Here is a 13,390-nt window from a genome sequence, read left to right as displayed (position 1 = left end):
AATCCTACGTAGCTTCTGCTCTGGAAATCTCACACTACTTACCAGAGCTTACAAAACTTTCGCCAGACCCATCCTCGAATACAGCTCATCTGTTTGGAACCCATATCGCATCTCAGACATTAACACCCTCGAAAATGTCCAGAGATACTTCACCAGAAGAGCCCTTCACTCCTCCACTTGAAACAGAAGACCCTATGAATCAAGACTTTCAATCCTGGGCCTAGAAAGTTTAGAACTACGATGCCTTAAACGTGATCTAAGTATTGCCCACAAGATCATATGCTGCAACGTCCTGCCTGTCAAAGACTACTTCAGCTTCAACCACAACAACACAAGAGCACGCAACAGATTCAAGCTTAATATTCACCGCTCCAAACTTGATTGTAAAAAATACGACTTCAGTAATCGGGTTGTCGAAGCGTGGAACTCATTACCGGACTCTGTAGTATCATCCCCTAACCCGCAACACTTTACCCTTAGACTGTCCACGGTTGACCTCTCCAGATTCCTAAGAGGTCAGTAAGAGGCGTACATAAGCGCACTAGAGTACCTTCCGGACCCTGTCCTATAGTCTCTCCTAGGAATAAATACATACATACATACATACATACATACATACATACATACATACATACATAAGACACCTTTGGCCACCGGATTAGACGGTCGAGAACAGAGGGGGTGGGCTTTCTTGGGTTTGCATGCCAAAAGGGGGGGTGTCCAGCCGCTCCCCCCCACGCGTGTGCATCCCCCCCAGGCTCCCCCCACCCCACCCGCTGGGCATACACAGAGAGAGGCCTTTCTGAAGCCTGGTAGGTGGGAAAAAATCCCCCAAGTGGCCAACGGGAGTTCGGGGAAGAGGCCCTGCAGCCCCAGAGGGATCAGGCCCCAGAAGGCACTCCCTGACTCTGTGGGGATTCTTCCCCAGCCCCCCAAAACCTCCCCCGTCAGCCTCTCCCCTTTTCTGAGGGGCCTGCACAAGAACCCACTGCCCGCTCTCCCACTGTCCTCCTTCACCTCCCCCTACCTGGCTTAGGTCCATCTCCAGGGCCACCCCTGCCCTCTGGGACACCCTTGGGCAAGTAGAAACCTAGAAGACTGAAGGCAGAAAAAGACCTCCTGGTCCATCTAGTCTGCCCTGATACTATTTCCTGTATTTTATCTTAGGATCGATCTATGTTTATCCCAGGCATGTTTAAATTCAGTTACTGTGGATTTACCAACCACGTCTGCTGGGAGTTTGTTCCAAGCATCTACAACTCTTTCTGTAAAATAATATTTTCTCACATGGCTTCTGATCTTTTCCCCAGCTAACTTCAGATTGTGTCCCCTTGTTCTTGGGTTCACTCTCCTATTAAAAACACTTCCCTCCTGAACCTTATTTAACCCTTTAACATATTTAAATGTTTCCATCATGTCCCCCCTTTTCCTTCTGTCCTCCAGACTCTACAGATTGAGTCCATGAAGTCTTTCCTGATACATTTTATGCTTAAGACCTTCCACCATTCTTGTAGCCCGTCTTTGGACCCGTTCAATTTTGTCAATATCTTTTTGTAGGTGAGGTCTCCAGAACTGGACACAGTATTATTCCAAATGTAGTCTCAACAGCGCTCCATACAGCAGGATCACAATCTCCCTCCTCCTGCTTGTTATACGTCTAGCTATGCAGCCAAGCATCCTACTTGCTTTTCCTACTGCCCAACCACACTGTTCGCCCATTTTGAGACTGTCAGAAATCACGACCCCTAAATCCTTCTCTTCTGAAGTTTTTGCTAACACAGAACTGCCAATGCAAGACTCAGATGGAGCATCCAGAAAAGCAAACGGCTTTAATATTTTTAGACGCAAAAAAAGCATTTGACAGTGTAGATTGGACTTTTATGAAAATACAATTAAATAAAATGAATTTTGGAACTAAATTTTTCAACATAATTGATGCTATTTATTCTACTCAAACAGCCAAAATTATTATTATTATTATTATTATTATTATTATTATTATTGTTATTATTTATTGGATTTGTATGCCGCCCCTCTCCGCAGACTCGGGGTGGCTAACAACAGTAACAAAACAGTATAATCCAATACTAAAAACAGTTAAAACCCATTATATAAAAACCAATCATACATACAGACATACCATGCGTAAAATTTTAAAGGCCTAGGGGGAAAGTGTATCTCAATTCCCCCATGCCTGGCGGCAGAGGTGGGTTTTAAGCAGCTTACGAAAGGCAAGGAGGGTGGGGGCAATTCTAATCTCTGGGGGCAGTTGGTTCCAGAGGGCCGGGGCCGCCACAGAGAAGGCTCTTCCCCTGGGTCTCGCCAAACGACATTGTTTAGTTGATGGGACCCGGAGAAGACCCACTCTGTGGGACCTAACTGGTCGCTGGGATTCGTGCAGCAGAAGATGGTCCCTGAGGTAATCTGGTCCGGTGCCATGAAGGGCTTTATAGGTCATAACCAACACTTTGAATTGTGACTGGAAACTGATTGGCAGCCAATGCAGACTGCGGAGTGTTGGTGTGACATGGGCATATTTAGAGGAGCCCATGATTTCTCTCGTAGCTGCATTCTGAACGATCTGAAGTTTCCAAACACTTTTCAAAGGTAGCCCCATGTAGAGAGTGTTACAGTAGTCGAGCCTCGAGGTGATGAGGGCATGAGTGACTGTGAGCAATGACTCCCGGTCCAAATAGGGCCGCAACTGGTGCACCAGGCGAACCTGGGCAAACGCCCCCCTTGCCACAGCTGAGAGATGGTATTCTAATGTGAGCTGTGGATCGAGGAGGACGCCCAAGTTGCGGACCCTCTCTGAGGGGGTCAATGACTCTCCCCCTAGGATAATGGACGGACAGATGGAATTGTCCTTGGGAGGCAGGACCCACAGCCACTCCGTCTTATCTGGGTTGAGTTTGAGTTTGTTGACACCCATCCAGGCCCCAACAGCCTCCAGGCACCGGCACATCACTTCCACTGCTTCGCTGACTGGACATGGGGTGGAGATGTAAAGCTGGGTATCATCTGCGTATTGATGATACCTCACCCCATGCCCTTGGATGATCCCACCCAGCGGTTTCATGTAGATATTAAATTAAATATTATCAATAATGATCAAACAGAAAAGTTTGAGATACAAAGAGGAGTCAGACAAGGCTGTCCTATTTCTCCACTATTATTTATCTTAACACTAGAAACCTTACTGACAAAGGTAAGAAAAGAAGAAAATATTAAAGGCTTAGAAATTTAAAAAGAAGCATACAAATTACAAGCCTTTGCAGACGATGTTGTCTTCATATTAGAAGACCCAATGGTCTCCATTTCAAAGTTAATAGACTTATTAGAAGAATATGGGAAAGTAGCAGGGCTGAAAGTCAATAAAAACAAGACACAAATATTAACTAAAAATATGACATATTCCCAGATAAAGCAATTAGAAACTAAATCAAACATGAAAATAACTAAGAAAGTAAAACATTTAGGTATTTGGATATCAGCAAAATCCATGTCATTAAAAGAAGACAATTACAATAAACTTTTAAAGCAAATCAAAAATGATTTAGTAATTTGGAAGAATTTGCAACTATCATTCTTAGGTAGAATTTCTACAATTAAGATGAATATTTTACCCAAAGTTTTATTTTTATTTCAAGTAATCCCGATAAATCCTGTAAAAGAATTCTTTAAAGAATTAACAAGAATAACAAAAAAAATTCATATGGCAAGATAAAAAAACCTGGAATAAATCAGTGTGCAATAGAAGATATAAAAGAAAGAGGGGGTCTCGCCTTTCCGAATTGGAAGTTATACTATCAAGCCGCTTCCTTAACTTGGATTGAAGAATGGCTCACTTTACAAAATAGAAGGTTATTAAATCTAGAAGGCCATGATTTAATGTTGGGATGGCACGCTTTCGTATGGTACGAAAAGTATAGAACACATTCCTACTTTAAGAGACATATAATTAGAAAGGCACTTATAGATGCGTGGACCGATATAAAGAAAGATTATTTTTTAGTTTTGCCAGATTGGATATCTCCTATAGAGGCCATAAGCCACCCAAATTTATTACAAGAGGGTGAGATCTGGAAATATAAGGACTTAGTAGATAATCAGTGGAATTTAAAAACGAACCAGGACTTGTTGGAGTCAGGTATTGTAATAGACTGGGGGCAATATGAGCAAATAAAGTCCAGGTTCCATAAAGATAAAATAACATATATACTTAGAAAGGATAATAACATCTTAGGCAAACTATTAACAACAAACCAAAGAAAGTTGATTGGAAAAACATAAAGTTCTTAAGACCCATCTCTGCCGTCAGGCATGGGGGAACTGAGACATCTCCCCCGGGCCTATACAGTTTATACATGGTATGTTTGTGTGTATGCTTGCTTTTAATAATGGGTTTTTTAGTGTTTTTTAAATTATTAGATTTGTTCTTACATTGTCTTTGTTATTGTTGTGAGCCACCGCGAGTCTACGGAGAGGGGCGGCATACAAATCTAATAAATAATAATAATAATAATAATAATAATAATAATAATAATATTTTAATTAATTGTAAAAATATGGAATGGACATTAAAGGATAATATGATTAGTTGGTGTAGAAATTTAAACAAAGAGATAGACTTAAATACTTGGGAAAAGGTATGGACATATAATTGGAAAATAACAAAGTCAACTTCCTTCAAAGAAAATCAAATTAAAATGTTCTATAGATGGCATCTGCCACCAAATAGAATTTCAAAAATGTTTCAAACTAATCCACGCAACTGTTGAAAATGTAAAGTAGAAATGGGTACTTACTACCATAGTTGGTGGACATGCCCAAAAGTAAAAGAATATTGGAACCTAAGAGAAAAACAGTTAAAAGAAATAACACAGCAAGAACTCAAGAAAACACCAGAACTCTTTTTATTAGGTATTTCAAATAAGAAATACAAAAAAGATATACATTATTTAATAACCCATATATTAGTAGCAGCTAGGATAGCCTTTGCTCAAAAATGGAAAGAAGCCGAGACCCCAAAAGAAACAGATATGCTTAAGAAAGTCTCCGAATGTGCTGAGCTTGATATGATGATGAGAAGGTTAAATAATCAAGAAGAATCAGAATTCTATGATGTTTGGCAAAAGGTAAATATCTGGTGGGATACAAAGAAAAAGAGATGACTTTACTGTTATATTATTTTTAATCATACCAGCACTTAGTAGTTATATTGTAGTAGATGATGATTATTCACAAATATAAATCGTAAACTCCTTCTTTCTTTTTTTCCTTCCTTTTTTCTTTATTTTAGTTCAATTTAAGCTAGAATTTTAAAAATTTTTACATATGTTCTTAAATATTTTAGATGTATTTCTAACTATCACTTTATAATTGATATTTTTAAGTATTTTATTAGACGGTGTTGAACAAGGGATAAGATTTTTTCCTTTCATTCTTTTTTTTCATTTAAACATAAAAGTGGCTTCTACTTTGAGCGGAGCGAGGGCTGCATGTTATGTCTGTCATGTTGGTCGATGCAATTTAATAAAAATATTTAAAAAAAGAAAAAAAGACTCGGATGGAGGATTCCTTTTCCCCAAGCGCATTATTTTACATTTGGAAACATTCAACCGCAGTGTCCATCACCAATGGAAGTGAACAAGGAAACAAGCGAGAATGAATAAATGAGGACCCTTGGGGGGGATGGGGCTGGGCAGGTCTGGGGAGGCTGGAGGGGGGGCAGTCTCTGGGGAGGGGTGGAGGGGGGGGCTTGCTGCCCAGCTTCCCTCGGGCCAATGCTGCTGCAGGGGACCAGGGTGGGGAGGTGAGGTCACAAAGGGGGGCTGCTGCTGACCCCTCCCTGCCAGCCCCCCTCCTGCCAGGCAGATGCCAGCCCGCATGGCTTCCCTGGTGCTCCTGGCGCTCCTGGGGGCTGTGGCTGCCCCCGTGGCCCCCACTGAGATGGGCTGGGAGCCGCCGGCTGCAATGGAGCTGCCCGGGGGTGGGTGCTGAGACAGCCGGGGGGGGGGGGCAGCCGCTTCCAAGCGCCCAGAGCTGCCCCACACAGGGGAGCCCCACATTCACCCCCACCCAGGGAGCCGGGGGTGCTGGCCGTGTGCACAAAGGGGGCAGCCCCCAAGAGCCCCCGTGGGGTTGGCCCTGGCCTGGTCGGTCTGTCCCATGGAGCAAGCCCCAGGTTCTGGGTTCTGTCCAGCCAGGGACCCCACCTCCCCCCCGGCAGAGTCCCTCCCGAGGGGTCCGACTCAAGGCAGGCTGCCCCCCCCCGAGCAGCACAGCCTCCCCCAAGGGGGGACAGCCACTGCGGTGGGCTCTGGTGTCTGCGGGTGAGGGGAGGCCCCCCTTCAGATGTGGGGGTGCTGGGGGGGGGGACTTTGGGCAGACTGGGGGGAGTTCCAGGGGGGGGCCCTTCTGAGCTGGGCCTCTACAGAGGGGCCCCCCTGTGGTCCCCAAAGGAGGGAGAAGGAGGTGCCCCACGGCTGCCCCTCTTCCCCCCTCCCCAGTCCTGGACCCCCCCAGCCCCAGCCGGTGCTCAGCGGTGCAGCTGGCCGACCGCCTGCCCTGCAGCCCCCCACTGGCTCAGCCCCGGCCGCTGCTCCCACCTGGGCTGCTGCTTCGACCCCCAGGACAGAGTGACCCCCTGCTACTACGGCAAGGCAGGTGAGCCGGGAGGGCCGGAGGGGGGGACTGAGTGTGGGCCCTGGGCAGAGAGGGGGCTCCTGGGGAGATCTCGGGACCCCTCCCCCTCGGAGGGGCTGCAGCCAGTTGATGCCCTCCTGTGCCCCCAAATCCCTTGACGGACACCTCCCCCCTCCACGTCTCTTCTGGGGGAAGGAGGAGCCCTCCTCCTGCTGGGCTGGGTCTTCCCCCCCTCGGGGGTCTTTGGACCTGCCTCCCACGGCTGATCCAAGGCGAGGGGGGCTCCGTCTGGCCCGAGGAGTGGAGGACCCTCCCGAGAGGCTGTCCTCTGCGCCCCCCCCCCCCCACAATGCCTGCGATTGGGGAAGGGGTCCAGGGGACACCGGGGGGAATGAGAGGGGGGGCGGGCCACGGCAGGAGCACGAAGGGGACTGAAGACGGGACCCTCCCCCCTCCTCCCCCCTTGGGTCGTTCAGGGCCCCCACCTAAGGAAGGAGACCTTCTGGGCCGGGGGTGGGAGGGAAGGAGGGGGCACCTGACCTTTGACCTGACAGACACCCCTCTCCTTCCCTGCCTAGTGACGGCCCGCTGCACCCCTGGGGGGGGCTTCTCGCTGGCGGTCTCCCGAGAGGCCTCTGTGCCCCCCCTGCGCCTGGACTCCCTGCGGCTGCTGAGCCCCCGTGGGGCCCCCTGCGCCCCCCCTCTCCCGGAACAGGGCCTTCGTGGTCTTCCGCCCTTCCCCCTCTCCGCTTGTGGGACGGTCCTCCAGGTCAGCCGGGGAGGGGGGGCCCACACAGCTACCAACAACCCCCACCCCCTTGAGGTGGGCAGGTGGGCCTGGGCGAGGCTGACCGGCTGGCTGGAGGCCCCCAAGGACACTCCCGGGGCTGGAAGGGGCTGGTCCCCCACCAGGGGCTCCATGGTGGCCGTAGCTTCCCGGCTGCCCCATCCTCAGATCCTCTGGTCTGGAAGGGACCGGCCCCGTTGAGCGGCAAAAAGCAGAGGCTCCCTGGACACCCCCCCCACACACACACTCTGAGAAAGGCTCTGCTGGGGAGGGCGAGGGGAGGGGAGGGGAGGGAGGGGAGGGAGGGGAGGGGAGGGAGGGAGGGGAGGGTAGGGGAGGGAGGGGAGGGAGGGGAGGGAGGGGAGGGAGGGGGAGGGAGGGGTAGGGAGGGGAGGGAGGGGGAGGGAGGGGAGGGAGGGACCCCCCTCAGCCGTCTCTTTCTGTGCCAGGAGGCAGGTGGCCACCGGATTTTACCAGAACCAGCTGTCGACAGAGAGACGGCCTCGCGGGGACGGCGGCTCCTTCAGGTGGCCCCTCCCTGGGGCAGCGGGCGGCTGGGGTGGCGAGGGCGGCCAGGGCCTGGACCTCTAACCCACACACCCTTCTCCAGGGGCCCCGGCTGCCCGCCTGTCCCTCTGGCTCTCGGCCCCCCAGACCCGGAAGGCAGAGCCGGGCCCCCTTCCTGCCCTGAGCAGCGGTGGGGCTGGATGACCTCCAGGGGGCCTTCTGCCACCCTGACTGACCGGCCCCCTCAAGGGCCACACGCCCTTCGGCCAGAGGAGCTGAGCAGAGCCCCCCCCTCCTCCCCGCTCTCCTGCAGGCTGACCATCCGCTGCAGCTACTCGGCCAGGAGCCCCTCGCGTTGAGTGTCCTGGTGGGCTCCTCTTGGCTGGCAGGGGCCCCTCGCCCTGGACATGCGGCTGGCGGCAGGTAGGTGGGGGTCAGCAGCCCCCGAGGGAAGGGGGAGCGAGGGATGGGAAGGAGGGGGGCTGCCTGCCACTGTCCTTTGGGGCAGCCCCTCCTCAGGCTCCTCCCTCCCTCCCTCCACAGACGAGAGCTCCGCCTCCTACTACGGCCCCCTCGACTACCCGGTGGTGAAGCTCCTGCAGGAGCCCCTCCTCCTGGACGTCTGCCTGCTCGGGACGAGGGACCCGGCCCTGCGCCTCCTCCTCCACCAGTGCTGGGCCTCCCCCAGCGCCAGCCCCCACCGGACCCCCCACTGGCCCCTCCTGCAGAAGGGGTCCGTCCTGGGGCTCTGCCTGCCGGGAGGGGGAGGCCGGGAGCAAGAGGGCCGGCCTCTGGCCAGAGCTTGACCGGGCAGGATTGCTGGGCAGCCTGCCCCCCCCTCTCTGGGGCCCCTCCCACCTGTGCCCGGCCTCCCTCGGCAGCCACCGTGACCGCAGCCCCCCAACCTGAGGGAGGCTGATGCGCGGCTGCCCCCTCTGCCCCCCAGGTGCCCCTTCCAAGGAGACAGCTACCAGGCCCAGCTGCTGCCCCCCCAGGGGGACTTGGGGCTGCCCTCCCGCTCCCACCACCAGCGGCTCGTGGTCAGGACCTTCCCCTTTCTGGGCACGGACCCTCGGCAGACGCTCATCGGCCCGGTAGGGTTGGGGGCCCCGGCCGGGGGGGGGCAGTCCAGCAGGGCCTCGGTCCCTTTGATCACAGGAGGCCGAGATCTCCTCCTGCCCCGAGTTCTGATTCTGAGCAGCCCACCTCGGACTCAGTGCCGCTGGGCCCAGGGAAGGGGCTTTCTGTACACTCCCGGAGGCCCCTGCTTGACGGGAGGGCTTTGGGGGGGGCTTGCGTGTGACCCCTGCCCCCTGCCCCCCAGGTCTTCTTCCACTGCACCGCCTCCGCCTGCCGGCCCTCCGCCCAGGAGCCCTGTGTCAGCCCCCACTGTGAGGCCGGCCAGCAGGGCACTCCTGGTGAGTCGCTGGGGCCCTTCTCGTGGGGAGGGGGTTTGTGACTGTGGGGAACCCCCTGTGGTGCTCACCCCCCCTCCCCCCCCAGGCGAAGGAGATGCCGGGGGAGGGTCTCCCGCGGGGGCGGGGCAGGCGCTGATGGTGGCCTCCGCTGGGCCTGTGGACTTCTTCCGCCAGCCGGTCCAGGCCTCCCGCCCAGAAGGTACGAAGGGGAGGGGCCTGCCTGGGGGGCAGGGGGTCCACGGGTGGTTTGAATACCCATCCTCGACTGGGGGGGGGCTGCTGGCTGGTGACCGTCAGCAGGAGCCCCGAATCCCCCCCCCGGCTGCTGATTGGGCCCTGAGGGTGAGGCCCTGCCCCTGCCCCCTCTCCTCACACCTGGGGCCAGCCGGGAGTCCCCCCCCCCCACTGAGCACTCTCTTTCCCCCCTGCAGGGTCCGGAGGGGCTGGCCCCAGGGACTCCCTGCGCTGGGAGGACGGGCTGGGCCTGGCGGCTGGGCTGGGCACGGTGCTGGGCCTGGGGTCGCTGCGGCTGCTGCTCCAGAGGCGGAGGGCAGGGGGGCAGCAGGGCCCAGCCCCCCCTCCCCTCGGCTGAGAGGGACAATAAATGGGCTCTTGGGAACCCGGGCTCTCTGTCTGGGGGAGGGGAGGGGTCTCCTCTTTTGGGGAGCAGATGCCACACCTCCTGCTGGGGGCACTTGCGGGAGAGCCTTGGCACCCTTCCTGTCTTCTGAGCTGCACCGATGGGATTTGGCCTCCTCTGGGCCCGTCTGGTCCAAAACCAGGGGAAGGGCCTTCCCTGTGGTGACTCCGGTCCTCTGGGACCAGCTGCCGAGAGGAGGGTGGGGGCAGGGCAGGGAAGGGGGATGAAGAGCTTCTCTGTCCGTCTGGGTCTCCCCCCCCCACCTCCCCCCCTGTCCCCCCATCCCCCAGGGCAGAGGTGGGTTCTGTGTGGGTGTGGCTTATTTTGTGGGTGTGGGTTGGTGTTCAGGTGACTCACTGGATATACTTGGGGGACGTGTGGCACAGTGGGCGTGGTTTAAACCTGTTAAATCCCTTTCCCGGAGTTCCACGAAGGGACCTTGCAAGGTCATCTAGTCCACCACCACCCCTGGCCTCAGCCGCATTGCAAAAGCACCCAGCGCGGCCCCTACCACAAGCGGCAGCCACTGAGGAGCAGCCACCAGGAGCTGAGAAGAAGCTTGCAATGAAATGAAAGTTCTCAGAAAGAAACGATCCATTAAAGGGAGTTTGTGACACGATGCTAATATTTGGGGGCCAGAAGGCGGAATTCAGATCATTTGAGTGACATTTCTAAAACAAATTGTATAATATCTGCATGTAAATCCAATTATAAACAAACAAACAAATAAATAAATAAGCTTTTTATTTGAAATAAAGTCCAACACTCCTGTGAGCATTTGCAGATAATGCTGTGTTCCTTTATGCCGTCATAGTCACAACATGCACTATAGGTAAAATATATACAGATTCACTCGTCCACAGCTCGGCAGAGTCTCTGGCTGAGGCCTGGAACAAGGCTGCAGCGGAGGCTCTTGACCGGATTGCACCGTTGCGACCTCTCCGTGGCGTTACACCCCGTAGAGCTCCATGGTTCAACGAGGAGCTCTGGGAGTTGAAACGCCAGAAGAGACGTCTGGAGAAGCGATGGAGGAAGAGTAAGTCTGATTCTGATCGAACACTTGTAGGAGCTTTTATTAAGACTTACAAAGTGGCGCTCAAGGCGGCAAGATGCGCGTACCATGCCGCCTTGATTGCATCAGCGGAATCCCGCCCGGCCGCTCTGTTTAGGGTGACCCACTCCCTTCTTAACCAGGGGGGAGTTGAGGAGCCTTTGTAGGGTCGTGCTGAGGATTTTAATACGTTTTTTGCTGATAAAATCGCTCGGATCTGGGTGGACCTCGACTCCAATTGGATAACAGAGTCGACTGATAACGATTCAGTCGAGGTGACCGGGGCCCGTACTTATCCACCTGTCTGGGAAGAGTTTGATCTGGTGACACCTGATGAAGTGGACAAGGCCATTGGAGCTGTGAGTTCTGCCACCTGCTTATTGGATCCGTGTCCCTCCTGGCTGGTTTCGGCCAGCATGGAGGTGACACGGAGCTGGGTCCAGGAGATTGTCAATGCTTCTTTGGGGACGGGGTCCTTTCCGGATCCCTACAAGGAGGCACTTGTGCGCCCCCTCCTCAAGAAGCCTTCCCTGGACCCAGCCATATTTAATAACTATCGTCCAGTCTCCAACCTTCCCTTTATGGGGAAGGTTGTTGAGAAGGTGGTGGCGCTCCAGCTCCAGCGGTCCTTGGAAGAAGCCGATTATCTAGGTCCCCAGTAGTTGGGTTTCAGGCCTGGTTACAGCACGGAAACTGCTTTGGTCGCGTTGATGGATGATCTCTGGTGGGCCCAGGACAGGGGTTTATCCTCTGTCCTGGTGCTCGACCTCTCAGTGGCTTTCAATACCATCGACCATGGTATCCTTCTGCGCCGACTGGAAGGGTTGGGAGTGGGAGGCACTGTTCTCCAGTGGTTCTCCTCCTACCTCTCCGGTCAGTTTCAGTCGGTGTTAGTGGGGGGTCAGAGGTCGACCCTGAGGTTACTCCTTTGTGGGGTGCCTCAGGGGTCGGTCCTCTCCCCCTGCTATTTAATATCTACATGAAACCGCTGGGTGAGATCATCCAAGGGCATGGGGTGAGGTATCATCAATATGCCGATGATACCCAGTTATCTCCACCCCATATCCAGTCAACGAAACAGTGGAAGTGAGGTGTCAGTGTCTGGAGGCTGTTGGGGTCTGGATGGGTGTCAACAGACTCAAGCTCAACCCTGATAAGACTGAGTGGCTGTGGGTTTTGCCTCCCAAGGACAATTCCATCTGTCTGTCCATTACCCTGAGGGGGGAATTATTGAGCCCCCTCAGAGAGGGTCTGCAACTTGGGCGTCCTCGATCCACAGCTCACATTAGAGAACCATCTTTCAGCTGTGGCGAGGGGGGCGTTTGTCCAGGTTCGCCTGGTGCACCAGTTGCGGCCCTACCTGGACCGGGACTCACTGCTCACAGTCACTCATGCCCTCATCACCTCGAGGTTTGACTACTGTAATGCTCTCTACATGGGGCTACCTTTGAAAAGTGTTCGGAAACTTCAGATCGTGCAGAATGCAGCTGCGAGAGCAATCATGGGCTTTCCCAAATATGCCCATGTTACACCAACACTCCGCAGTCTGCATTGGTTGCCGATCAGTCTCCGGTCAAAATTCAAAGTGTTGGTTATGACCTATAAAGCCCTTCATGGCACCGGACCAGGATATCTCCGCGACCACCTTCTGCCACACGAATCCCAGTGACCGGGTAGGTCCCACAGAGTTGGCCTTCTCCGTGTCCCATCGACTAAACAATATCGTCTGGCAGGACCCAGGGGAAGAGCCTTCTCTGTGGTGGCTGCGACCCTCTGGAATCAACTCCCCCCAGAGATTAGGACTGCCCCCATCCTCCTTGCCTTTCGCAAGCTCCTTAAAACCCACCTCTGTCGTCAGGCTTGGGGGAACTGAGACATCCCCCCCACCTATGTAATTTTGTGCATGATATGTATGTATGTATTTTATCTATTGGGGGGGGGTTAGACTTTATAATGTAAAACTGTTATTTTAGATTTTAATTATTAGATTTTTACCATGTATTGTTTTTATCTCTGTTGTGAGCCGCCCCGAGTCTACGGAGAGGGGCGGCATACAAATCTAAATAATAATAATAATAATAATAATAATAATAATAATAATAATAATAATAATAATATCCCTGTGTACTTTCTAAAGTAAAATGTTTTTTATGCATTATATAAAGAATCCATTTATTTCAATTCAGTCTAAGTACAAGGGCTTGGGTTGTTGTTTTTTTTACATTAGGAATTACATTAGGAGTCTACGGAGAGGGGCAGCACACAAATCTAATAAATAAATAAACACATGAAGGAATTGCATGGAAATCCCCGTGCAGGCAACTGAGTGAGGTTGGCCG

General features: G+C 53.0%; 1 protein-coding gene across 1 annotated transcript; it reads left to right on the top strand.

The window, feature by feature from the left end:
• The first annotated feature begins 5,952 nt into the window (after window positions 1–5,952).
• On the top strand, window positions 5,953–9,952 carry LOC139158141 (zona pellucida sperm-binding protein 4-like). Its single transcript, XM_070735560.1, is given in 13 exon segments — window positions 5,953–5,992; window positions 6,513–6,577; window positions 6,579–6,669; window positions 7,227–7,417; window positions 7,885–7,905; window positions 7,907–7,962; window positions 8,256–8,365; window positions 8,486–8,675; window positions 8,889–9,036; window positions 9,267–9,398; window positions 9,401–9,437; window positions 9,440–9,559; window positions 9,792–9,952. Coding segments are annotated over 13 exon segments (1,362 nt in total).
• The last annotated feature ends 3,438 nt before the right edge of the window (window positions 9,953–13,390 follow it).

The sequence above is a fragment of the Erythrolamprus reginae genome, chromosome 1, assembly GCF_031021105.1.
Source record: "Erythrolamprus reginae isolate rEryReg1 chromosome 1, rEryReg1.hap1, whole genome shotgun sequence".
Classification (NCBI taxonomy): domain Eukaryota; kingdom Metazoa; phylum Chordata; class Lepidosauria; order Squamata; family Dipsadidae; genus Erythrolamprus; species Erythrolamprus reginae.
This window is presented reverse-complemented; position numbering and strand designations above follow the sequence as displayed.